General features: G+C 46.8%; 1 protein-coding gene across 1 annotated transcript in view; it reads left to right on the plus strand.

Annotated features, from left to right (window-relative positions):
* The first annotated feature begins 15,114 nt into the window (after positions 1-15,114).
* The window catches only part of LOC132395518 (sorcin-like), a 47,748-nt gene continuing 35,335 nt past the window's right edge, over positions 15,115-27,527 (plus strand). Inside the window, exon 1 of the mRNA XM_059972259.1 lies at positions 15,115-15,342. Coding sequence (XP_059828242.1) covers positions 15,319-15,342 — 24 coding nt within the window. The 5' untranslated portion in view covers positions 15,115-15,318. The remainder of the gene's footprint in view (positions 15,343-27,527) is intronic.

Genomic DNA, 27,527 nt, shown 5'->3' on the forward strand with positions numbered 1-27,527 from the left:
CTTCCTAACTCCCTCTGTTCACTCCTCAGCACCTTCCTTCCTAACTCCCCCTGTTCACTCCTCAGCACCTTCCTTCCTAACTCCCCCTGTTCACTCCACAGGACCTTCCTTCCTAACTCCCTCTGTTCACTCCACAGGACCTTCCTTCCTAACTCCCTCTATTCACTCCTCAGGACCTTCCTTCCTAACTCCCCCTGTTCACTCCACAGGACCTTCCTTCCTAACTCCCTCTGTTCACTCCTCAGCACCTTCCTTCAAAACTCCCTCTGTTCACTCCACAGGACCTTCCTTCCTAACTCCCTCTGTTCACTCCACAGGACCTTCCTTCTTAACTCCCTCTGTTCACTCCACAGGACCTTCCTTCCTAACTCCCTCTGTTCACTCCACAGGACCTTCCTTCCTAACTCCCTCTGTTCACTCCACAGGACCTTCCTTGCTAACTCCCCCTGTTCACTCCACAGGACCTTCCTTCCTAACTCCCTCTGTTCACTCCACAGGACCTTCCTTCCTAACTCCCTCTATTCACTCCTCAGCACCTTCCTTCCTAACTCCCCCTGTTCACTCCACAGGACCTTCCTTCCTAACTCCCCCTGTTCACTCCACAGGACCTTCCTTCCTAACTCCCTCTGTTCACTCCACAGGACCTTCCTTCCTAACTCCCTCTGTTCACTCCACAGGACCTTCCTTGCTAACTCCCCCTGTTCACTCCACAGGACCTTCCTTCCTAACTCCCTCTGTTCACTCCACAGGACCTTCCTTCCTAACTCCCTCTATTCACTCCTCAGCACCTTCCTTCCTAACTCCCCCTGTTCACTCCACAGGACCTTCCTTCCTAACTCCCCCTGTTCACTCCTCAGCACCTTCCTTCCTAACTCCCTCTATTCACTCCACAGGACCTTCCTTCCTAACTCCCTCTATTCACTCCACAGGACCTTCCTTCCTAACTCCCTCTATTCACTCCTCAGCACTTTCCTTCCTAACTCCCTCTGTTCACTCCACAGGACCTTCCTTCCTAACTCCCTCTATTCACTCCTCAGCACCTTCCTTCCTAACTCCCCCTGTTCACTCCACAGGACCTTCCTTCCTAACTCCCCCTGTTCACTCCTCAGGACCTTCCTTCCTAACTCCCCCTGTTCACTCCACAGGACCTTCCTTCCTAACTCCCTCTGTACACTCCTCAGCACCTTCCTTCCTAACTCCCCCTGTTCACTCCACAGGACCTTCCTTCCTAACTCCCCCTGTTCACTCCTCAGCACCTTCCTTCCTAACTCCCCCTGTTCACTCCTCAGGACCTTCCTTCCTAAGTCCCCCTGTTCACTCCACAGGACCTTCCTTCCTAACTCCCTCTATTCACTCCACAGGACCTTCCTTCCTAACTCCCCCTGTTCACTCCTCAGGACCTTCCTTCCTAACTCCCTCTGTTCACCCCTCAGCACCTTCCTTCCTAACTCCCTCTGTTCACTCCACAGGACCTTCGTTCCTAACTCCCTCTGTTCACTCCTCAGGACCGTCCTTCCTAACTCCCTCTATTCACTCCTCAGCACCTTCCTTCCTAACTCCCTCTATTCACTCCACAGCACCTTCCTTCCTAACTCCCCCTGTTCACTCCACAGGACCTTCCTTCCTAACTCCCCCTGTTCACTCCACAGGACCTTCCTTCCTAACTCCCCCTGTTCACTCCACAGGACCTTCCTTCCTAACTCCCCCTGTTCACTCCACAGGACCTTCCTTCCTAACTCCCTCTGTTCACTCCACAGGACCTTCCTTCCTAACTCCCTCTGTTCACTCCACAGGACCTTCCTTCCTAACTCCCCCTGTTCACTCCACAGGACCTTCCTTCCTAACTCCCCCTGTTCACTCCACAGGACCTTCCTTGCTAACTCCCCCTGTTCACTCCACAGGACCTTCCTTCCTAACTCCCTCTGTTCACTCCACAGGACCTTCCTTCCTAACTCCCTCTATTCACTCCTCAGCACCTTCCTTCCTAACTCCCCCTGTTCACTCCACAGGACCTTCCTTCCTAACTCCCCCTGTTCACTCCACAGGACCTTCCTTCCTAACTCCCTCTGTTCACTCCACAGGACCTTCCTTCCTAACTCCCTCTGTTCACTCCACAGGACCTTCCTTGCTAACTCCCCCTGTTCACTCCACAGGACCTTCCTTCCTAACTCCCTCTGTTCACTCCACAGGACCTTCCTTCCTAACTCCCTCTATTCACTCCTCAGCACCTTCCTTCCTAACTCCCCCTGTTCACTCCACAGGACCTTCCTTCCTAACTCCCCCTGTTCACTCCTCAGCACCTTCCTTCCTAACTCCCTCTATTCACTCCACAGGACCTTCCTTCCTAACTCCCTCTATTCACTCCACAGGACCTTCCTTCCTAACTCCCTCTATTCACTCCTCAGCACTTTCCTTCCTAACTCCCTCTGTTCACTCCACAGGACCTTCCTTCCTAACTCCCTCTATTCACTCCTCAGCACCTTCCTTCCTAACTCCCCCTGTTCACTCCACAGGACCTTCCTTCCTAACTCCCCCTGTTCACTCCTCAGGACCTTCCTTCCTAACTCCCCCTGTTCACTCCACAGGACCTTCCTTCCTAACTCCCTCTGTACACTCCTCAGCACCTTCCTTCCTAACTCCCCCTGTTCACTCCACAGGACCTTCCTTCCTAACTCCCCCTGTTCACTCCTCAGCACCTTCCTTCCTAACTCCCCCTGTTCACTCCTCAGGACCTTCCTTCCTAAGTCCCCCTGTTCACTCCACAGGACCTTCCTTCCTAACTCCCTCTATTCACTCCACAGGACCTTCCTTCCTAACTCCCCCTGTTCACTCCTCAGGACCTTCCTTCCTAACTCCCTCTGTTCACCCCTCAGCACCTTCCTTCCTAACTCCCTCTGTTCACTCCACAGGACCTTCGTTCCTAACTCCCTCTGTTCACTCCTCAGGACCGTCCTTCCTAACTCCCTCTATTCACTCCTCAGCACCTTCCTTCCTAACTCCCTCTATTCACTCCACAGCACCTTCCTTCCTAACTCCCCCTGTTCACTCCACAGGACCTTCCTTCCTAACTCCCCCTGTTCACTCCACAGGACCTTCCTTCCTAACTCCCCCTGTTCACTCCACAGGACCTTCCTTCCTAACTCCCCCTGTTCACTCCACAGGACCTTCCTTCCTAACTCCCTCTGTTCACTCCACAGGACCTTCCTTCCTAACTCCCTCTGTTCACTCCACAGGACCTTCCTTCCTAACTCCCCCTGTTCACTCCACAGGACCTTCCTTCCTAACTCCCCCTGTTCACTCCACAGGACCTTCCTTCCTAACTCCCTCTGTTCACTCCACAGGACCTTCCTTCCTAACTCCCTCTGTTCACTCCACAGGACCTTCCTTCCTAACTCCCTCTGTTCACTCCACAGGACATTCCTTCCTAACTCCCTCTATTCACTCCTCAGCACCTTCCTTCCTAACTCCCCCTGTTCACTCCACAGCACCTTCCTTCCTAACTCCCCCTGTTCACTCCACAGGACCTTCCTTCCTAACTCCCCCTGTTCACTCCACAGGACCTTCCTTCCTAACTCCCCCTGTTCACTCCACAGGACCTTCCTTCCTAACTCCCCCTGTTCACTCCACAGGACCTTCCTTCCTAACTCCCTCTGTTCACTCCACAGGACCTTCCTTCCTAACTCCCTCTATTCACTCCACAGGACCTTCCGTCCTAACTCCCCCTATTCACTCCACAGGACCTTCCTTCCTAACTCCCTCTGTTCACTCCACAGGACCTTCCTTCCTAACTCCCCCTATTCACTCCACAGGACCTTCCGTCCTAACTCCCCCTATTCATTCCACAGGACCTTCCTTCCTAACTCCCTCTGTTCACTCCACAGGACCTTCCTTCCTAACTCCCCCTATTCACTCCTCAGCACCTTCCTTCCTAACTCCCTCTGTTCACTCCACAGGACCTTCCTTCCTAACTCCCTCTATTCACTCCACAGGACCTTCCTTCCTAACTCCCCCTGTTCACTCCACAGGACCTTCCTTCCTAACTCCCTCTGTTCACTCCACAGGACCTTCCTTCCTAACTCCCCCTATTCACTCCTCAGCACCTTCCTTCCTAACTCCCCCTGTTCACTCCTCAGCACCTTCCTTCCTAACTCCCCCTGTTCACTCCACAGGACCTTCCTTCCTAACTCCCCCTGTTCACTCCACAGGACCTTCCTTCCTAACTCCCCCTGTTCACTCCACAGGACCTTCCTTCCTAACTCCCCCTGTTCACTCCACAGGACCTTCCTTCCTAACTCCCCCTATTCACTCCTCAGCACCTTCCTTCCTAACTCCCCCTGTTCACTCCACAGGACCTTCCTTCCTAACTCCCTCTGTTCACTCCACAGGACCTTCCTTCCTAACTCCCTCTATTCACTCCTCAGCACCTTCCTTCCTAACTCCCCCTGTTCACTCCACAGGACCTTCCTTCCTAACTCCCTCTGTTCACTCCACAGGACCTTCCTTCCTAACTCCCTCTATTCACTCCACAGGACCTTCCTTCCTAACTCCCTCTGTTCACTCCACAGGACATTCCTTCCTAACTCCCCCTGTTCACTCCACAGGACCTGCCTTCCTAACTCCCTCTGTTCACTCCTCAGCACCTTCCTTCCTAACTCCCCCTGTTCACTCCACAGGACCTTCCTTCCTAACTCCCCCTGTTCACTCCTCAGCACCTTCCTTCCTAACTCCCCCTGTTCACTCCTCAGCACCTTCCTTCCTAACTCCCCCTGTTCACTCCACAGGACCTTCCTTCCTAACTCCCCCTGTTCACTCCTCAGGACATTCCTTCCTAACTCCCCCTGTTCACTCCTCAGGACCTTCCTTCCTAACTCCCCCTGTTCACTCCACAGGACCTTCCTTCCTAACTCCCCCTGTTCACTCCTCAGGACCTTCCTTCCTAACTCCCCCTGTTCACTCCACAGGACCTTCCTTCCTAACTCCCCCTGTTCACTCCTCAAAACCTTCCTTCCTAACTCCCTCTGTTCACTCCACAGGACCTTCCTTCCTAACTCCCCCTGTTCACTCCTCAGCACCTTCCTTCCTAACTCCCCCTGTTCACTCCTCAGCACCTTCCTTCCTAACTCCCCCTGTTCACTCCTCAGGACCTTCCTTCCCAACTCCCCCTGTTCACTCCACAGGACCTTCCTTCCTAACTCCCCCTGTTCACTCCACAGGACCTTCCTTCCTAACTCCCCCTGTTCACTCCACAGGACCTTCCTTCCTAACTCCCTCTGTTCACTCCTCAGGACCTTCCTTCCTAACTCCCTCTGTTCACCCCTCAGCACCTTCCTTCCTAACTCCCCCTGTTCACTCCACAGGACCTTCCTTCCTAACTCCCCCTATTCACTCCACAGGACCTTCCTTCCTAACTCCCTCTGTTCACTCCACAGGACCTTCCTTCCTAACTCCCCCTGTTCACTCCACAGGACCTTCCTTCCTAACTCCCTCTATTCACTCCTCAGCACCTTCCTTCCTAACTCCCCCTGTTCACTCCACAGGACCGTCCTTCCTAACTCCCTCTGTTCACTCCTCAGGACCGTCCTTCCTAACTCCCTCTATTCACTCCTCAGCACCTTCCTTCCTAACTCCCTCTGTTCACTCCACAGGACCTTCCTTCCTAACTCCCTCTGTTCACTCCTCAGGACCTTCCTTCCTAACTCCCTCTGTTCACTCCTCAGCACCTTCCTTCCTAACTCCCTCTGTTCACTCCACAGGACATTCCTTCCTAACTCCCTCTATTCACTCCACAGGACCTTCCTTCCTAACTCCCCCTGTTCACTCCACAGGACCTTCCTTCCTAACTCCCTCTGTTCACTCCACAGGACCTTCCTTCCTAACTCCCTCTATTCACTCCTCAGCACCTTCCTTCCTAACTCCCCCTGTTCACTCCACAGGACCTTCCTTCCTAACTCCCCCTGTTCACTCCACAGGACCTTCCTTCCTAACTCCCTCTGTTCACTCCACAGGACCTTCCTTCCTAACTCCCTCTGTTCACTCCACAGGACCTTCCTTGCTAACTCCCCCTGTTCACTCCACAGGACCTTCCTTCCTAACTCCCTCTGTTCACTCCACAGGACCTTCCTTCCTAACTCCCTCTATTCACTCCTCAGCACCTTCCTTCCTAACTCCCCCTGTTCACTCCACAGGACCTTCCTTCCTAACTCCCCCTGTTCACTCCTCAGCACCTTCCTTCCTAACTCCCTCTATTCACTCCACAGGACCTTCCTTCCTAACTCCCTCTATTCACTCCACAGGACCTTCCTTCCTAACTCCCTCTATTCACTCCTCAGCACTTTCCTTCCTAACTCCCTCTGTTCACTCCACAGGACCTTCCTTCCTAACTCCCTCTATTCACTCCTCAGCACCTTCCTTCCTAACTCCCCCTGTTCACTCCACAGGACCTTCCTTCCTAACTCCCCCTGTTCACTCCTCAGGACCTTCCTTCCTAACTCCCCCTGTTCACTCCACAGGACCTTCCTTCCTAACTCCCTCTGTACACTCCTCAGCACCTTCCTTCCTAACTCCCCCTGTTCACTCCACAGGACCTTCCTTCCTAACTCCCCCTGTTCACTCCTCAGCACCTTCCTTCCTAACTCCCCCTGTTCACTCCTCAGGACCTTCCTTCCTAAGTCCCCCTGTTCACTCCACAGGACCTTCCTTCCTAACTCCCTCTATTCACTCCACAGGACCTTCCTTCCTAACTCCCCCTGTTCACTCCTCAGGACCTTCCTTCCTAACTCCCTCTGTTCACCCCTCAGCACCTTCCTTCCTAACTCCCTCTGTTCACTCCACAGGACCTTCGTTCCTAACTCCCTCTGTTCACTCCTCAGGACCGTCCTTCCTAACTCCCTCTATTCACTCCTCAGCACCTTCCTTCCTAACTCCCTCTATTCACTCCACAGCACCTTCCTTCCTAACTCCCCCTGTTCACTCCACAGGACCTTCCTTCCTAACTCCCCCTGTTCACTCCACAGGACCTTCCTTCCTAACTCCCCCTGTTCACTCCACAGGACCTTCCTTCCTAACTCCCCCTGTTCACTCCACAGGACCTTCCTTCCTAACTCCCTCTGTTCACTCCACAGGACCTTCCTTCCTAACTCCCTCTGTTCACTCCACAGGACCTTCCTTCCTAACTCCCCCTGTTCACTCCACAGGACCTTCCTTCCTAACTCCCCCTGTTCACTCCACAGGACCTTCCTTCCTAACTCCCTCTGTTCACTCCACAGGACCTTCCTTCCTAACTCCCTCTGTTCACTCCACAGGACCTTCCTTCCTAACTCCCTCTGTTCACTCCACAGGACATTCCTTCCTAACTCCCTCTATTCACTCCTCAGCACCTTCCTTCCTAACTCCCCCTGTTCACTCCACAGCACCTTCCTTCCTAACTCCCCCTGTTCACTCCACAGGACCTTCCTTCCTAACTCCCCCTGTTCACTCCACAGGACCTTCCTTCCTAACTCCCCCTGTTCACTCCACAGGACCTTCCTTCCTAACTCCCCCTGTTCACTCCACAGGACCTTCCTTCCTAACTCCCTCTGTTCACTCCACAGGACCTTCCTTCCTAACTCCCTCTATTCACTCCACAGGACCTTCCGTCCTAACTCCCCCTATTCACTCCACAGGACCTTCCTTCCTAACTCCCTCTGTTCACTCCACAGGACCTTCCTTCCTAACTCCCCCTATTCACTCCACAGGACCTTCCGTCCTAACTCCCCCTATTCATTCCACAGGACCTTCCTTCCTAACTCCCTCTGTTCACTCCACAGGACCTTCCTTCCTAACTCCCCCTATTCACTCCTCAGCACCTTCCTTCCTAACTCCCTCTGTTCACTCCACAGGACCTTCCTTCCTAACTCCCTCTATTCACTCCACAGGACCTTCCTTCCTAACTCCCCCTGTTCACTCCACAGGACCTTCCTTCCTAACTCCCTCTGTTCACTCCACAGGACCTTCCTTCCTAACTCCCCCTATTCACTCCTCAGCACCTTCCTTCCTAACTCCCCCTGTTCACTCCTCAGCACCTTCCTTCCTAACTCCCCCTGTTCACTCCACAGGACCTTCCTTCCTAACTCCCCCTGTTCACTCCACAGGACCTTCCTTCCTAACTCCCCCTGTTCACTCCACAGGACCTTCCTTCCTAACTCCCCCTGTTCACTCCACAGGACCTTCCTTCCTAACTCCCCCTATTCACTCCTCAGCACCTTCCTTCCTAACTCCCCCTGTTCACTCCACAGGACCTTCCTTCCTAACTCCCTCTGTTCACTCCACAGGACCTTCCTTCCTAACTCCCTCTATTCACTCCTCAGCACCTTCCTTCCTAACTCCCCCTGTTCACTCCACAGGACCTTCCTTCCTAACTCCCTCTGTTCACTCCACAGGACCTTCCTTCCTAACTCCCTCTATTCACTCCACAGGACCTTCCTTCCTAACTCCCTCTGTTCACTCCACAGGACATTCCTTCCTAACTCCCCCTGTTCACTCCACAGGACCTGCCTTCCTAACTCCCTCTGTTCACTCCTCAGCACCTTCCTTCCTAACTCCCCCTGTTCACTCCACAGGACCTTCCTTCCTAACTCCCCCTGTTCACTCCTCAGCACCTTCCTTCCTAACTCCCCCTGTTCACTCCTCAGCACCTTCCTTCCTAACTCCCCCTGTTCACTCCACAGGACCTTCCTTCCTAACTCCCCCTGTTCACTCCTCAGGACATTCCTTCCTAACTCCCCCTGTTCACTCCTCAGGACCTTCCTTCCTAACTCCCCCTGTTCACTCCACAGGACCTTCCTTCCTAACTCCCCCTGTTCACTCCTCAGGACCTTCCTTCCTAACTCCCCCTGTTCACTCCACAGGACCTTCCTTCCTAACTCCCCCTGTTCACTCCTCAAAACCTTCCTTCCTAACTCCCTCTGTTCACTCCACAGGACCTTCCTTCCTAACTCCCCCTGTTCACTCCTCAGCACCTTCCTTCCTAACTCCCCCTGTTCACTCCTCAGCACCTTCCTTCCTAACTCCCCCTGTTCACTCCTCAGGACCTTCCTTCCCAACTCCCCCTGTTCACTCCACAGGACCTTCCTTCCTAACTCCCCCTGTTCACTCCACAGGACCTTCCTTCCTAACTCCCCCTGTTCACTCCACAGGACCTTCCTTCCTAACTCCCTCTGTTCACTCCTCAGGACCTTCCTTCCTAACTCCCTCTGTTCACCCCTCAGCACCTTCCTTCCTAACTCCCCCTGTTCACTCCACAGGACCTTCCTTCCTAACTCCCCCTATTCACTCCACAGGACCTTCCTTCCTAACTCCCTCTGTTCACTCCACAGGACCTTCCTTCCTAACTCCCCCTGTTCACTCCACAGGACCTTCCTTCCTAACTCCCTCTATTCACTCCTCAGCACCTTCCTTCCTAACTCCCCCTGTTCACTCCACAGGACCGTCCTTCCTAACTCCCTCTGTTCACTCCTCAGGACCGTCCTTCCTAACTCCCTCTATTCACTCCTCAGCACCTTCCTTCCTAACTCCCTCTGTTCACTCCACAGGACCTTCCTTCCTAACTCCCTCTGTTCACTCCTCAGGACCTTCCTTCCTAACTCCCTCTGTTCACTCCTCAGCACCTTCCTTCCTAACTCCCTCTGTTCACTCCACAGGACATTCCTTCCTAACTCCCTCTATTCACTCCACAGCACCTTCCTTCCTAACTCCCCCTGTTCACTCCACAGGACCTTCCTTCCTAACTCCCTCTGTTCACTCCACAGGACCTTCCTTCCTAACTCCCCCTGTTCACTCCACAGGACCTTCCTTCCTAACTCCCTCTATTCACTCCTCAGCACCTTCCTTCCTAACTCCCTCTATTCACTCCACAGGACCTTCCTTCCTAACTCCCCCTGTTCACTCCACAGGACCTTCCTTCCTAACTCCCCCTGTTCACTCCACAGGACCTTCCTTCCTAACTCCCTCTATTCACTCCACAGGACCTTCCTTCCTAACTCCCCCTGTTCACTCCACAGGACCTTCCTTCCTAACTCCCTCTATTCACTCCACAGGACCTTCCTTCCTAACTCCCTCTGTTCACTCCACAGGACCTTCCTTCCTATCTCCCCCTGTTTACTCCACAGGACCTTCCTTCCTAACTCCCTCTGTTCACTCCACAGGACCTTCCTTCCTAACTCCCCCTATTCACTCCACAGGACCTTCCTTCCTAACTCCCTCTGTTCACTCCACAGGACCTTCCTTCCTAACTCCCTCTGTTCACTCCACAGGACCTTCCTTCCTAACTCCCCCTATTCACTCCACAGGACCTTCCTTCCTAACTCCCTCTGTTCACTCCACAGGACCTTCCTTCCTAACTCCCCCTATTCACTCCACAGGACCTTCCGTCCTAACTCCCCCTATTCACTCCACAGCACCTTCCTTCCTAACTCCCTCTATTCACTCCACAGCACCTTCCTTCCTAACTCCCCCTGTTCACTCCACAGGACCTTCCTTCCTAACTCCCCCTATTCACTCCTCAGCACCTTCCTTCCTAACTCCCTCTGTTCACTCCACAGGACCTTCCTTCCTAACTCCCTCTATTCACTCCACAGGACCTTCCTTCCTAACTCCCCCTGTTCACTCCACAGGACCTTCCTTCCTAACTCCCTCTGTTCACTCCACAGGACCTTCCTTCCTAACTCCCTCTGTTCACTCCTCAGCACCTTCCTTCCTAACTCCCTCTGTTCACTGCACAGGACCTTCCTTCCTAACTCCCCCTGTTCACTCCTCAGCACCTTCCTTCCTAACTCCCCCTGTTCACTCCACAGGACCTTCCTTCCTAACTCCCCCTGTTCACTCCACAGGACCTTCCTTCCTAACTCCCCCTGTTCACTCCACAGGACCTTCCTTCCTAACTCCCCCTGTTCACTCCACAGGACCTTCCTTCCTAACTCCCTCTGTTCACTGCAGAGGACCTTCCTTCCTAACTCCCCCTGTTCACTCCACAGGACCTTCCTTCCTAACTCCCTCTATTCACTCCACAGCACCTTCCTTCCTAACTCCCTCTGTTCACTCCACAGGACCTTCCTTCCTAACTCCCCCTGTTCACTCCACAGGACCTTCCTTCCTAACTCCCCCTGTTCACTGCACAGGACCTTCCTTCCTAACTCCCCCTGTTCACTCCACAGGACCTTCCTTCCTAACTCCCTCTGTTCACTGCACAGGACCTTCCTTCCTAACTCCCCCTGTTCACTCCACAGGACCTTCCTTCCTAACTCCCTCTGTTCACTCCACAGGACCTTCCTTCCTAACTCCCCCTGTTCACTCCACAGGACCTTCCTTCCTAACTCCCCCTGTTCACTCCACAGGACCTTCCTTCCTAACTCCCTCTGTTCACTCCACAGGACCTTCCTTCCTAACTCCCTCTGTTCACTCCTCAGCACCTTCCTTCCTAACTCCCCCTGTTCACTCCACAGGACCTTCCTTCCTAACTCCCCCTGTTCACTCCACAGCACCTTCCTTCCTAACTCCCTCTATTCACTCCACAGGACCTTCCTTCCTAACTCCCTCTGTTCACTCCACAGGACCTTCCTTCCTAACTCCCTCTGTTCACCCCTCAGGACCTTCCTTCCTAACTCCCCCTGTTCACTCCACAGGACCTTCCTTCCTAACTCCCTCTGTTCACTCCTCAGCACCTTCCTTCCTAACTCCCCCTGTTCACTCCACAGGACCTTCCTTCCTAACTCCCTCTGTTCACCCCTCAGCACCTTCCTTCCTAACTCCCCCTGTTCACTCCACAGGACCTTCCTTCCTAACTCCCTCTGTTCACTCCTCAGCACCTTCCTTCCTAACTCCCTCTGTTCACCCCTCAGCACCTTCCTTCCTAACTCCCTCTGTTCACCCCTCAGCACCTTCCTTCCTAACTCCCTCTATTCACTCCACAGGTCCTTCCTTCCTAACTCCCTCTGTTCACTCCACAGGACCTTCCTTCCTAACTCCCTCTATTCACTCCACAGCACCTTCCTTCCTAACTCCCCCTGTTCACTCCACAGGACCTTCCTTCCTAACTCCCTCTGTTCACTCCGCAGGACCTTCCTTCCTAACTCCCTCTGTTCACCCCTCAGCTCCTTCCTTCCTAACTCCCTCTGTTCACTCCACAGGACCTTCCTTCCTAACTCCCTCTGTTCACTCCTCAGCACCTTCCTTCCTAACTCCCTCTGTTCACCCCTCAGCACCTTCCTTCCTAACTCCCTCTGTTCACAGCACCTTCCTTCCTAACTCCCTCTGTTCACTCCACAGGACCTTCCTTCCTAACTCCCTCTGTTCACTCCACAGGACCTTCCTTCCTAACTCCCCCTGTTCACTCCACAGGACCTTCCTTCCTAACTCCCTCTATTCACTCCACAGGACCTTCCTTCCTAACTCCCCCTGTTCACTCCACAGGACCTTCCTTCCTAACTCCCTCTGTTCACTCCACAGGACCTTCCTTCCTAACTCCCTCTGTTCACTCCACAGGACCTTCCTTCCTAACTCCCTCTGTTCACTCCACAGGACATTCCTTCCTAACTCCCCCTGTTCACTCCTCAGCACCTTCCTTCCTAACTCCCCCTGTTCACTCCACAGGACCTTCCTTCCTAACTCCCTCTATTCACTCCACAGGACCTTCCTTCCTAACTCCCTCTGTTCACTCCTCAGCACCTTCCTTCCTAACTCCCTCTGTTCACCCCTCAGCACCTTCCTTCCTAACTCCCCCTGTTCACTCCTCAGCACCTTCCTTCCTAACTCCCTCTGTTCACTCCACAGCACCTTCCTTCCTAACTCCCTCTGTTCACTCCTCAGCACCTTCCTTCCTAACTCCCCCTGTTCACTCCTCAGGACCTTCCTTCCTAACTCCCTCTGTTCACTCCTCAGCACCTTCCTTCCTAACTCCCTCTGTTCACTCCTCAGCACCTTCCTTCCTAACTCCCTCTATTCACTCCACAGGACCTTCCTTCCTAACTCCCCCTGTTCACTCCACAGGACCTTCCTTCCTAACTCCCTCTGTTCACTCCACAGGACCTTCCTTCCTAACTCCCCCTGTTCACTCCACAGGACCTTCCTTCCTAACTCCCTCTGTTCACTCCACAGGACCTTCCTTCCTAACTGTTCACTCCACAGTACCTTCCTTCCTAACTCCCTCTGTTCACTCCTCAGGACCTTCCTTCCTAACTCCCTCTGTTCACTCCACAGGACCTTCCTTCCTAACTCCCCCTGTTCACCCCTCAGCACCTTCCTTCCTAACTCCCTCTGTTCACTCCTCAGGATCTCATCCCCTATCCTACATATGCTGTTGGTAGGAATGTGCACCATCAGTTCTAGCTGTTTACCTTCTCCCTTATGAATGCTCTGGGTTCTCTCAAGACATCCCGGACTCTGGTACCCGAGAGACATACCACCTGGGAGTTCTATTCTCATCTACAGAATCTCCTAATGTCTCCCTAGCCAATGACCCCTCCAATCACTGTCCTCTTCTTCCCCCGTTTCTATGTGGGAAATCAGTGCCGGTGATTTGGCCACTGTGTCTTTCCCTGGTAGGGCAACACCCTCTCTCCCACCCCCACAACAGTATTCAGATTAGTGTACCTATTACTGAGGAGGAAGGGTTCCTTACACTGACTGTCTCCTCTCTTTCCTCTCAGATGGTCACCCAGCCACCTGCGTCCTGTAACCTGGGTGAGGTTGCCTCTCTTTAACCCTAAGCAATCCAAATGATTCTTAGTTTATCCAGTTTCATTTCTGCAGTATGGCCTGTAAGGAGCAGCACCTGGATGCACCTCAAATAGGTGGAGGCCTCCCTGATATCCCACATTCTTTAAGGGAAGCATATGACTGCTCTCACAGGCATTCCCACTAGGTTATCTGTGCGATGGGAAAGGAACTTTACCTGAAACTCCATGCCAAATCTTCTTGAGCCAAAGCCTCATCTCTCCACTCTAACACTGCCCCAGCTCACATAAAGACTGTGAGATCTTCCCTAATTCTTACTATTCCCTCTATCAATTAATTAATCAGGAGATCAATTATTAAATAACAACTTCTGAACCTGCCTCTTTTAGAGTCCTGTTAAGTAAAACTTGCAGCAGGCCCTGAGACCTATCTCATTTAAATGTGCACACACACCTTCTGAGGACCTGTTTCTGCCCCATGTGACTCTACTGAGATTATAAAGCGATTTTACTTTTAAAATTTTGTGTACAGGACAGCTCTTCCAAAGCAATGATAACCTGTGATCAGGCACATCAAGTTTTACCAGGTGATTGCTGGGATGATTGCTATGGAAGGCCTATATTTTTGAGTTTAGAACAATGAAGACTGAACTCATTGAAATATACCAAGCTTTTAAAAGGGGGGAATCCTTCAGCGTTTATCGGTGGATTTTCAAGACAGGAAGTGAGAGTTAGGCATGCATGATATAAAGGTATTGGGAGAAATTGAATAAAAACATTACATTGGGTTTGTGTGTTGATCAGGCATCATCCAACTGAATGGTAAAGCAGACATGAGGGAGTCAATGACCTACAACTACAGCATTCCGAAAACTAGCCAGTAGGAACTACTGGGCTGATAAACAGGAAACTAATTGTAATGAGTTGGAAACTGTAATTAAAACTCAGCCAAAGCTTAAAACGAAAACAATAATAAAAAAAAAGGCGACCATGTGGTAATACTCAGCTGCTGAGTTTCTCCAGCATTTGTGTGTAATCCTCAGTGGATCAGCCAATCCTTCGGGCTTTTAGCTTTCATCAGAACAGATGTGTAGGAGTTCCGATGACATAACCTAAGTATGGTCGTATCTCTTCTCTCCACAAAAGCTGCGCTGCTTGCCGACGTTTCCAACAGCCTCTAATAATCAGAGCAACCTGACGGAATATTAAAAACGTATAATAAGCCAAGCCTGCAGAACCTCCATAAACAACACGGCAGTTTTTAAGCAGCAACTGGTTTGCGAGCCACGCCCGTCGGCAACACGGCGGAACACAGTGCGGGGTTCGTCCACCATCCTCCGGGGTGGGAGCGGGGTGGGAGCGGGGTGGGAGGCGGTTAAAAAAATGACGCAGCGCCTTCAAATAGCTGTCCCCATCAGCTCTGTCACTTTTTGCGGGTGTACTAATTTTTTGTAATGAAATTGGGTGCAAGGACGCGTGCGGAGTGGGGGCCGATGCCGGCGTGACGGGCCGCCCTCCCCTGCAGACAGCAGCCGCCCACAGCGCTGCTTCCGTGTGGAGAAGGCTGGGTATTAGCGAGCCGAGCGGAGCGGAGCGGAGCCGAGCCGGAGTCATGGCTTATCCAGGTTACGGAGCGGTAGGTGCTGGCGCCGCCCCGTCCCGGTCCGGTCCGGTCCGGTCCGGTCCGGTCGTGTGCTCGCGGAAAGGACAGGCTTCCCTCTTGAATGGCTTCCACCAAGGCTCTATTTTAATGGAAGGAGATGGAGGAAGCAGGAAGGGACGATTTTCATTCTAACTCTCATCTAGTTATAAATCTAATTGGATCTATAAAGTTGCTTTAGATCTGTTTAAACACTTCTGCACTCTTAAAGCTATTGCGTTTGGATTCAGTAATTTTAGTGATTTCACTTTTCGGGCTGTTAACGCCCTTGATGAGGCTTGCATTTGATGTCCATGCGTACTTGCCCTCCTTTACCTGTGACAGATAGAGTATTGCAAGGATCTGGTGGCATACGTCAGCCAGATTGATTTGTATATGGCCGACGTCTTTTCTGGAGGCATTAACTGAATTTAAATTCTACAACGGCTGAAGTGAGATTTGAGAAAGCACTTCTAAATTGTTAGTCTATAAACCTAACATCATATCATCACTGCCCTGTGTTGTTGAGCAAGGATAAAGTGTGTGTGTGTTCATAAGTGGCCTTCCGTGGTGGACCATTACCTCTCTTGCAGCTCTGAGCCGGTCAGTGTGGAACCTACAGCTTTTGCATAGTTGGGTTAGGAAGTGTTTGATTATATTGAATGGATACTAGGGGGCACTACAATATTTATTCTGGGCTTCTGCATGTTCAGTGCCATCTTAAGTGTTGCTGCCTCATTGAAAAGAGAGATGGGCCTAGTTTTCCCACAAATCAATGCGGGTATTACCCTTTGTCTGGTAGGCCTTAAGAGCATCCTTGATTTGCTTCTTTTAATAATCTCTTGCTGTGACAGAACTTGGAGTACTGTGTAAGGCTTGAGAGTCTGATGTTTCAAACAGTGGGACTGGGAGTAAGCTTCATTCCACCCCGACTATTGTTGCTACTGTAAGGTCTTGTTCATTGCGTTGTCCAACACAGAAGCTCTTGCTTCTCTGTTTTAGTTTTGGATCTGGTGGCTGAACTGTTTGTGCTGCTTCACCTGAATATGTTTAGCCCTGGGAAATCTTCCTTTACCAAACACACTTATGATCTGATTGTGCCTCCCTTACCTCCATGCCACACAACTATGAAATGACTTGACAGGATTCACTTTGCCATTGTGTCTGGACGTGCCATTGTTCTCTCTTGAATTCTCTAATCAGTCCTAATTTATTCATTATAACAAACGGATTTTTTTGGGGGATCTTCTTGATAGAGTCTCCTAAACTCTTGAGTACATTAAAATTTTACACTCAAGGCCAGTGATAATAGTAAATGATTCAATACAATTTTAATAGCTGCAGTGACATTGTTTGCTTCTGTATTTTGTCAGAGAAATTATTCCATTGAAGCACATAGTTATAATTAGAGCACACCATTACAGGGCACTTATGAATGTTCAAACACCATTGTTGGAACAAAATAATTCACACAGATGGTGTAACAGCTTCTCATAGCAGAGAGCCAGATGTTTAAGGTTAGTGTTGTGAGGGCTAACTCACTGAGTGCACTAATATCTCAGTTATTGGTAGAGCAAAATGACTACCATGTGATGAAAATTAGTCTGGTCTGGCGGTCCTCCTTGATCTGTAGAAGAAGAGTGCACAGTAATTTAGCTGTAAGTGTGTTGTTTAATGTAGTCAATTAACATAAATTAAGTGTCTTTGACTGTTGAAGAGCAGGAAGTCTTGTCAGTTGAGGTTACAAATCATCTTAAGCTGCCTGTAGATGCTCTGTAGCTGCCTTTTAATTTCAAAACTGATTTCGGTTTTACTTTACATTTAAACAAATTTTAATTTTGAGGTCTGGTTGGTACTTGTTTGGGTTACTACCTGCTGCACCATGACCTTGAATATGCCCCATGAGTGACAATTCCTTAACAGATTTTTTGAACTGGAAATCATGCTTAACAAACCTACGGGAATTACTTTGAGTATTTAGCTTGTAGAAAGGCTAAGGGAGAAAGAGGGGAACAGTGCATTTTGATTTAAAAATTTTTTTGATAAAGTTTACAAGAATTAGTGTGCAGAGTTGAAGTATGTGGGATTAGCAGTAATATATTGGCATAGATAGATCAAGAGTTGATTATTGACAGGAAACATCAAGTACGAATAGAAGGATATTTTTCTACGTGTATATTTGGATAAGGGAACAAAATGTAAAATCTTGGCAGATGAACACAAAGCTGGGTGGGATGGTGCAAAATATGAGCTGTGAGGAGGATGCATATGGAAATAGAAAATGCTGGGAAACTTTGCAGGAAAGATAAGTAGTGTTTGGAGTATGTGACCTTTTCTTAGAGCTGGGTGAGTGAGCACAAGCATGGGAGATGCTGTTTAATGTGGATAAAGGCAAGGCTTTCTGCTTTGGTTCTGAAAACAGGATGACATTATTATCTGATGAACGATATTAGGGTGAGGTGGACTTCTATGCCCCTGGGTACCAACCACTCCGTAAAAGCAAGTGTTCAGGAGCGGCAACCATTTGGGAAGACAAATGCTGTTTGTGTCTTGTTACATGAGGATACGAATACAAAATGGATATCACAGCAAGTTAATGTAGTGTTGTCTCCACTGTTTGTCATCAACAAAACCTTGCAAACATCAGTTCTCATTTTTCTCTCTAATTATCTTGGGTTAAATGTTATTTCCAGGGTATTTCCATCATTCATGTCAAAATTGCTGGTTGTTTAAATGCAGAGGACTTACTTCTGTTTCCCTCTAGTGAATAGCTGAAGGGATGTTTATGGTTGTTTTTGCCAGTTCACATCTTTTAAGATATTTAAACTACTTTCTTCCTACCCTGGTAAAATCTAACATGACTTGCTGTTGTATTAAGTGCCTGCAACTTTAAAAAAAAATACAACTTTTCTTTTTTTAAAAAAACACCTCACAATCTGCTATTGCAGTGTGATTTTTTTTAAAGAGGTCTTTTGGGCCTCTCAAATATCGGACTTGAAAACAAGCGGTGTTTTTGCTTGCTTTTCATAATTTGGTTTGTGTTAGTTTGTGGTTTGCTGTTCAGAGTTCTTACTTATGAGATCCTCACAATGAACATTTCTAAATAAAGTCATAATAAACAAAGGGAGGCAGGTTGTTGCTTGTAAGTGTTGACCAGGATGTCATTTCTGAATTTTTATCAGTGCTTGTAATGTCCTTGAGGACTTTGCAGCACTGGAGGGATACAGAGAAGGTTTATAAGAATGTGTTAAAACTGCAAAGGTTTTAGGCAGTATTGGCTAGGCAATGGGGGTAAAGCGGGGGTTCCCAATTTGGGGTGTCTGCACCCCCGGGGGGTGTGTGATGGAATTTCAGGGGGTGCCACAAAGAGTGGCTTGTGTCCCTGAGTGACGAGTCACGAGTCATCACTCAGCCAGCTGCCAGTGTGCCTTGAGAAGTGGTAGTAACGTTTGTCCCAAGCACACTCCAGTCTCCCGCTGCCCGAGTCAGCATTGAGGATTCTCATCAGTATTACCTGGGAGTTACACCTCAGAGTTGAGGAGTCTCATCAGTGTTAGCTAGGTTACGTCTCAGAGTTAAAAATCATCTCATAATGCCAAAATCTTTGTACATCCCGAATCAACCATCGAGTAACGACTTCGCATTAGAACCAAACCCGCAGACAGTAGGTAAATTATTCAATTATAAATTTTTTAAAAGCCGCATTTTGATAAAAAGCAGCTGAAGTTATTCATTCGTATTTGTCTCAATTCATTAAAAAAGTTTTTGAATTTCAAAGGTTTTTTTTCCTCTTCAAAGGTTTTTTTTTCTTGAATCATTGATAATTTTGAATTGTATTAGTTGAGGAGGTATCATGGTTAGCACCAAGGACTTTGAATCATATGATGGGAGTTCATATCTCCGGTAATCATCGGAAATAGGTGTGTAAATTCAGTACAGGGTAGCTTAATAAGTTGTGTTGTGTCCCCGTAGCATTTCCACCTGACAACTTATCTTGGTGTAACTGCAGATAATATTGTAATATAATATTCAAAAGCGTATTTCCCACAATACTTTGCTATAGGCGTGTCTGTTTGAGTAAAGTGGTCATCCCTGACTTAGTCAGATAGTTCTCATATTAGCTCATATTTTTCTCTTTACCTTTAACCCTTCATCTTGTCAAAAAGAAGGAAATGGAATGATGACTATGTGTGCTTTGGTTTCACTTGCACAACAGGAAATGATGGCTTGCAAAAACCCCAGTGCATTCTTTGTAGTTGTGTTTTCCATCTCTAATCTGAAGCCATCCAAGCTTCAAGAACACTTCAAGAACAAGCATGGCGGAGCTGATGTTGAAGGACATGATGTTGGGTCATTGAAAATCAAAAGAGCTCGTTTTGATTCACAAGGAACTCTTCCAAAATTGAGTTTTGTTTCTGTTGGAAAAACCACTAATTCTTGCTTCATACCAAGTGCCATATAAAGTGGCCAAGTCCAAGAAGCCCCATACAATTGCGGAAGATCTCATCAAGCCATGTGCACTGGAAATGGCAACAGTTATCCTGGGCAAAGAAGCAAGAAAAAAATTTGAACAGGTGCCCCTATCAAGTAATGTCATTCACAACTGAATCAGTGATTTGAGTGAAGATATTTTGGACCAAGTCATCTCAGATGTCAGAGCTAGCCCTCTTAAAATCTTTATTCAGTTGGATGAGTCAACTGATGTCTCCAGTTATAGTCAACTCATCACATTAGTGAGGTATGTCAATGATGGTGCTGTGAGGGAAGATTTCCTATTTTGTAAAGATCTGAAAACAAACACAACTGCAAAGGATGTGATGCAGCTGGTGAAAGACTTCTTTGCCTAACATGATTTAGATATCAAAGTCACTGGTTCTGTGTGCACTGATGGGGCACCTGCAATGCTTGGAAATAAATCTGTCTTTTCTGCATTGATGAAAAAGGAGATTCCAGACTTGCAAGTTACCCGTTGTTTTCTTCATCGGCATGCTTTGGCATCAAAAACATTGCCTCCAAATTTGAAGAAAGTCCTTGATACTTGTGTGAAGTTCATCAACTGGATCAGGGGGCGTGCTTTGAACCATCGCATCTTCAAATCATTTTGTGAGGATCTAGGAAGTGCGCATTCAGTTTTGTTTTTCCACACAGAAATCAGTTGGTTGTCACGAGGACAAGCTTTAACCCACTTCTTTGAACTGCGGGAAGAAATCAAAGTTTTTCTGGAGGAGCATGAATGTGATCTAGTTGGGGCAATGGAATCACAAGAATTCGCCCAAATGCTGGCTTACTTAGCTGACATTTTCACTTGTATGAATGACCTGAGTGTTTCTCTTCAAGGAAAAGGGATAAACATATTGAAGGCTTGTGAAAAGTTGAATGCCTTCAAAGAAAAGTTACATCTTTGGCATTGAAGGATGGTAAGAGGCAGTCTCTCAAATTTTCCTTCACTAGAAGAGATGGTTGATGGTGCTGAATCTATAACTCCTACTGTGCGTGAAGAAATTGTGGCTCATTTGGAAATGCTGTCAGAATTGTTTGATGGATATTTTGCTGCTGGAGACCTGAAGATTTCAGAAGAATGTTTCATGAATCCATACTCCTACAATTTGGAAAAAATATCAGATGGTGAAAAGCTAAAGGAAGATCTTATTGATTTGCGGACAAATCGAGCTCTTGAAATGCAATTTGAAAGCAAGACTTTGGAGGAGTTTTGGTGTGCAGCACTGGATATGTTCCCAAGACTTGGTGGAAAAGCACTCTGTGTCCTCATTCCATTTTCAACAACATACTTGTGTGAATCTGGATTCAGTTCTCTTTTGTCAATCAAGACAAAGTCTAGGAATCACCCGAATCCCCAGGCAGACCTGCAGATCGCAGTCAACAAGAAAGTTCCACGTTTTGACAAAATCATGAATGAGAAGCAGGAGCAAAGTAATCATTGAATTTTATGTTCACAGTTGGGATTGATTTTACTGTTTACATTTTTTCCTGATTAAATTAGAATCTACTTGCTCAATTTATATAAAGCCTATTTTTTTAATTTAAATTTGTTCACCCGCAATATTATTTGTGGTTCAAAAATTAGAAATTAGACTTCATCTTCAAATGTGATATTACTTTTGTAGGGGGTGTGAACATTAATCAAACATTTCCTAGGGGTGTGGGGCATAGAAAAGGTTGGGAACTACTGGTATAAAGGGTGAAGAGTGATTTAATCCAGTTTCATAAGAAACCCCTTTCTTATGCATAGCAAAAGAGAAGCTGATCAAAGGGTCAAACTTTCGAGGCAACAAAGATGGTCATTATTTTGAATCAAGACCCTGCCCAAGTCCAGGCTGTGAATAAGAGATTCTTAATGCACTTTCTTATTCACTGCCTGCCTGTTTTTTAAACTCTTTCCTTTGACAAGGAATACAGTAATTTGAAGCATCGTTTTAAACTAGGAGGAGGGTGTTTGAAAGGTGAAGGCAGTAAACTTTGTCACATTTTAAAATACCTGCATTGGCACCTGATGTTCGGTACTTTACAAGGTTTGTGATGTCAAAGTTCAATATTGAAAATTCAAAGTAAATTTATTATCAAAGTACGTATATGTTATCAAATTCTACCTTGAGATCCATTTTCTTGCAGGCATTTACAGGAAAAAGGAAATGTAATTGAATTTTACAAAAAAAAACTATACATGAACAGACAAAGATTGACAAATACCAATGTGTAACAGAAGAAAAACTACAAATAATACTGAGAACGAGCTGTAAAAAGCCCTTGAAAGTTAGGCCGCATCTGGAGTATTTCATATAGTTCTTAACTCCCTACTATAGGAAGGATTTTGAGGCTTTGAAGATGGCGCAGAAGAGGTTTACTGGGATGCTGCCTGGTTTAGCGGGCATGTGCTGTCATGAGAGGCTGGATAAACGGTTTGTTTGGAGTGCCGGAGAGTGAGGGGAAATCTGATAGAGGTTTACAAGATTATGAGAGGCATAGAGTGGACCGAGAGTATCTGTTCCCCAGGGTTGAAATGTCTAGCACCAGAGGGCATCTATTGAAGGCGAGAAGGTGGATTCAAGGCGGATGTGAGGCTAAGTTTTTTTTAACTCAGAGCCATGGATGTCTGGAATGCCCTGCCTGCTATGGTGGTGGAGGCAAATACATTGGAGGCTTTCAAGAGATTAGCACATGGATGTGAGGAAGATGGAGGAATATGGACATAGTGTAGGTAGGAGGGAATGGTGTGTGGGTGTTTTTGATTTGCTCTACTAGCTGGTTCAGCACAACATTGTGGGCCGAATGGCCTGCTCCTGTGGTGTACTCTTCTATGTTCTGTCATCTATGTGAGCATGTAAGTCATCGAATCGGTTCAGAGTGGGAGTAAATGAAGTTATCCATGCCAGTTCAGGAGCTTAATAGTTGTAAGGTAATAACTGTTCCTGAATTTGGTGCTGTGGAATTGAGGCTTCTGTGCTTACTGCCTGATGGTAGTAGCAAACGGAGGCATCGCCTGGATGGTGGGGTCCTTTGATGGATGCTGCTTATATGTGGTAGTGAGCCTGGCAAATACATTCAATGGTGGGGATGGCTTTGCCTATGATGGACTGGGCCACCTTTTGTAGTGTTGAACTGTATTGATTTTAGCATTCTGAATATCATCTGTAGTATCTAAAGCTTTATTGTAAAATATCATCTGACCTTTATTTGCCTTGGTCATTTTTATATAACCATATAACAATCACAGCACGGCTCTTGTTCTTCTGAGAACAGTGTTTCTATCCTGAAGTTGACTGTAGAGAGGGAAATCAAATAGAGAGACCCAGAGTTCGATCTTTCTGTTTATTTTTGGGGCGCTGAAGTACTTTAAAGTTCAGATGTTTCTGCCGAGTTAGCATCGATGAGGTTCAGATGTGAGGCTTCCCGGTCTGCATTACAGGCTAATTCATTTGTGTTGTGATTTCTATCTTTCATAAAACTGTGGTTTTCTACCTATGTGGAGCAAGTCAAAATTAATTGTTATAATCTCAATTAAATAGAGTGAGCAGCATAACATTTGTACTGTCAAGACATATACATGAGATCTGCCTGAAGATACACAAGTTAAAATACCTTCATTCTGAGGTCCATTGTGTTTTATTGTAAGTTTTGTAATGGTGCCAAAAAGATTCCAATCCACATTCGCTGGCAATATTTTGCATATGTATTAACAGGTGTGGCTTTTCTTTTACTGTTGATTTTAAAAAATGCCATGCCCGATAAGAGCAAGGTGATAAAGGGGAACTAAGAAATGAGTCAAGCAAGTGAAAACAGGTGGTAATGTGTGTTCAACACTGTTCTCTCATCTCTGGAAACTGAGTTTTAGTCGAGTCTTGACTGACCTGTTGTAAGTCTTCCTTTTTGAGGTTTAAAGATTGTGAGATGGAGAGGTATTCCAGAAGACCATAAGTATAGAAGCAGAATTAGGCCATATGGCTTGTTGAGTCTGTTCTGCCATTTTTCCTCTCAGCCACAATCTCCTGCTTTCTCCCCATGTCCCTTCATGCCATTCTCTGCCTTAAATATATACAAAAGACTTGGCCTCCACAGCTGCCTGTGGGAACAAATTCACCAGATTCACCACTCTTCTGGTTCAAGAAATTCCTAATCACCTCTGTTCTAAAAGGACAACCCTCTATTCTGAGGCTGTGTCCTCTGGTCTTAGACTCTCCCACCATAGGAAACATCCTCTCCACATCCACTCTATCAAGGCCTTCCACCTTTGATAGGTTTCAAGTGGGTAAACCCTCATTCTACTGAATTCAATTGAATCCAGGCCCAGAGCCGTCAAATGATCTGCATTTGATAAGCCATTCAATCCTGGAATCATTTTCACGAACCTCTTCAGTTTTAGTACATCCTTTCTCAGATAAGGAACCCAAAACTGCTCACTATACTCCAAGTGAGGTTTCACCAGTGCTTTATAAAGTCTCAACATTACATCCTTGCTTTTAAACTCTAGTCCTCTTGAAATGAATGCTTACTTTGCATTTGCCTTCCTCACCACAGATTCAACCTGTAAATTAACCTTTAGGGAATCCCACACGAGGCCTCCCAATTACAAACGAGAAAATCTACAAGTGGTGGAAACCCAAGCAACCCACACAAAATGCTGGAGTGACTCAGCAGGCATCTATGGAAATAAGTACGGTTGACGTTTCAGGCTAAGACCTTCATGAAGGGTCTCGTCCCAAAAGATCGGCGGTTCTATTTTTCCATAGATGCTGCTTGGCCAGCTCAGTTCCTCTAGCATTTTGTGTGTGTTAGGACTCCCAAGTCTGTTTGTACCTCAGTTTTGGATTTTCTGTCATTTAGAAAATAGTCAACCCTTTCTTCTACCAAAGTGCTTGACCATACACTTCCGAAGACTATATTCCATCTGCCATTTCTTTGTCCATTCTCCTAATCTGTCTAAGCCCTTCTGTAGCCCCTCTACTTCCTCAAAACTACCTGTCCCTCCACCTATTTTTGTATTGTCTGCAAACTTTGCGACAAAGCAATCAACTTCTTCATCCAAATCATTGACATATCACGTAAAAAGAAATGGTCTCAACATAGACCCCTGCAGAATGCCATTAGTCACTGGCAGCTAACCAGAAAAGGCTCTTTTTATTCCCACACTATGTCTCCTGCTAATCATTCACTGCTTTTATCCATGCTAGAATCTTATCTTTAATACCATAAGCATGTAATTTATTTGCAGCCTCATGCAGCACCTTGTTAAAGGCCTTCTGAAAATCCAAGTACACAACATCAACCGATTCTCCTTTGTTTATCCTGCTTGTTATTTCTTCAAAGAATTCCAACAGATTTGTTAGACGAGATTTTCCCTTGAGTGCTGACTACACTATGACTGACACTACTATGCTGACTACAGCCTGTTTTATCATGCTCTTCCAACTACTCCAAAACCACATCCATAATAATAGACCTCAACATCTTCCCAACCACTGAGGTCAGACTAACTGGCCTATAATTTCCTTTCTTCTGCCTCTCTCCTTTCTTGAAGAGTGGAGTGACATCTGCAACTTTCCAGTCTTCTAGAACTATTCCAGAATCTAGTGAATCTTGAAAGATCATTATTAATGCCTCCACAATCTTTTCAACCACTTCTTTCAGTACTCTGGGGTGTATACCATCTAGTCTAGGTTACTTATCTACCTTCAGACCTTTCAGTTTCCCAAGAGCCTTCTCTCTAGTAATGGTAACTTCTCACCTGTCACGTCCCCTGACACCTGGAACTTCCACCATATTGCTAATGTCTTCCATAGTCAAGACCGAAGCAAAATTCCTATTCAGTGGGTTCATTTTCTTTGTTTCCCATTACAACCTGTCCAGCATCATTTTCCAGTGGTCTGATATCCACTCTCAACTCTCTTTTACACTTTATGTAACTGAAGAAACTTTAGGTATCCTCTTTAATATTATTGGCTAGCTTACTATATAAAATATTCCCAATCCTCTAACTTCCTAATTTGTGCTCTATTATATGCCCACTCTTTGGCTTTTTGTGTTGGCATCGACTTCTCTTGTTGGCCATGGTTATGCCATCTTGCCTTTAGAATACTTCTTCCTCTTTGGGATATCCTGTGTCTCTGAATTGCTCCGAGCTATTGATGCTCTGCCATCACCATGCCAGTGTTCTTTTCTGATTAATTCTGTCTAACTTCTCTCTCATACTTCTGTAATCTCCTTTACTCCTCTGTAATACTGATTCATTTGGCTTTAACTGCTGCTTCTCAAATTTCAGGTAGAATTTGACCATATTATGATCCTTTATTTTTAGTTGGACCAAAATCCTTGGCACTAAATTATATAGAATTTTTAATTGAACTGTTACACAATATAATGAATGGATGGAAGCAAACTTGAATTTGTTGCAATGCAGTATTTGTTGTGATGAGAATAGAATTGAAGAAATTACATAATATCTGTAAACACTTAGTTATGATAATGTCTGTGAAATGAATGCCTGGAAGTTTTAGTACATGACCTGGACCAAATATATCTTGGACAGTCAAATGATTACACCACCCCTCTGTTTTCAGTATTTTTGCTCCCAGGACCAGATTTTCAAAGCAAAGACTGGCAGGGTGAGGGTGAGAGAAGGGGAGATAATTTGATCATTTTTCTCTGAGGCTGCTGATGTCAATGTCTTGGGAGTTGACCCATCGATCTCTGAGGAGAGTCAAGAAAGATTGGTAACTTTGCCCACAAGGAATGTTGGCCTTTTTCAGTGTTTTTTTTAAAATCACCATGACAATCAAACAAAATTAAGGTTTTGCAAGACGCATGTACTTTTGGGCATTCTTGAGGCTGAAACTATGTGTAAACTGAATTTAAGGAAGTCTGCAACAATTTTGAGTCTCTAATTATTCATTATTATTTGAAAAAAAATATTGTGAGCCTTCTATATATTGCATTTTGAGGAACTCCCAGACTGTTATAATATGGTTTAGCATGCCATAATGAAAACCTGCTTGAAAGGACACAAAAATTATAAAGCAACGATCCTCATACAGAAGGGAATAATTAGTCCCTTCAGTGAACAGTTACACCCTTGTACATCCCAGCATGTAATTTTTACTCTGTTCCAACAAAATAGTTTTCAAAGAATAATATTTCTTTCAAAATTTCAAAAAAACATTTCTTTCAATTTCATAAATAATGGTAGAGATTTCTTACAAGATGTCAAGTTCCAAAATATCCTGGGATACGTAGATTAGATTAGTCTTTAAATAATTAAAATTTAACATTTGAACAGCATTTACCATTATTTCCAATAGGTTTCCTTCTACATTGCGCCAAATCTGACCACTTGTACCTCAGATTAAATGCATAAATATGTGACAGCAATTTTAACCTGAGTTGGTAGGTTTTAGAAATACTGGCCTAGGTAGATTGTCAGTTTTAGATCCTGCGTTATTTTGGACCTCCTTGATTTCAATGAAGAGCAAAACTGGATATTGTGTAAAACCAACATTTTGCCTGATCTCAGTAGTTTTCTAGTTGGTGGATCACAATAACTGTTGTGTTCTCGCTCATGTGTAAGAGAACTCTGAACTAAACACTGAGGTAAACCGTAGTCAATGAAAACAGGATCGTAGCAAGATTAACCGTTTACTGTTCACTCTTCCACATTAACGTATGGTGAAATC

The sequence above is a fragment of the Hypanus sabinus genome, chromosome 6, assembly GCF_030144855.1.
Source record: "Hypanus sabinus isolate sHypSab1 chromosome 6, sHypSab1.hap1, whole genome shotgun sequence".
Lineage (NCBI taxonomy): Eukaryota > Metazoa > Chordata > Chondrichthyes > Myliobatiformes > Dasyatidae > Hypanus > Hypanus sabinus.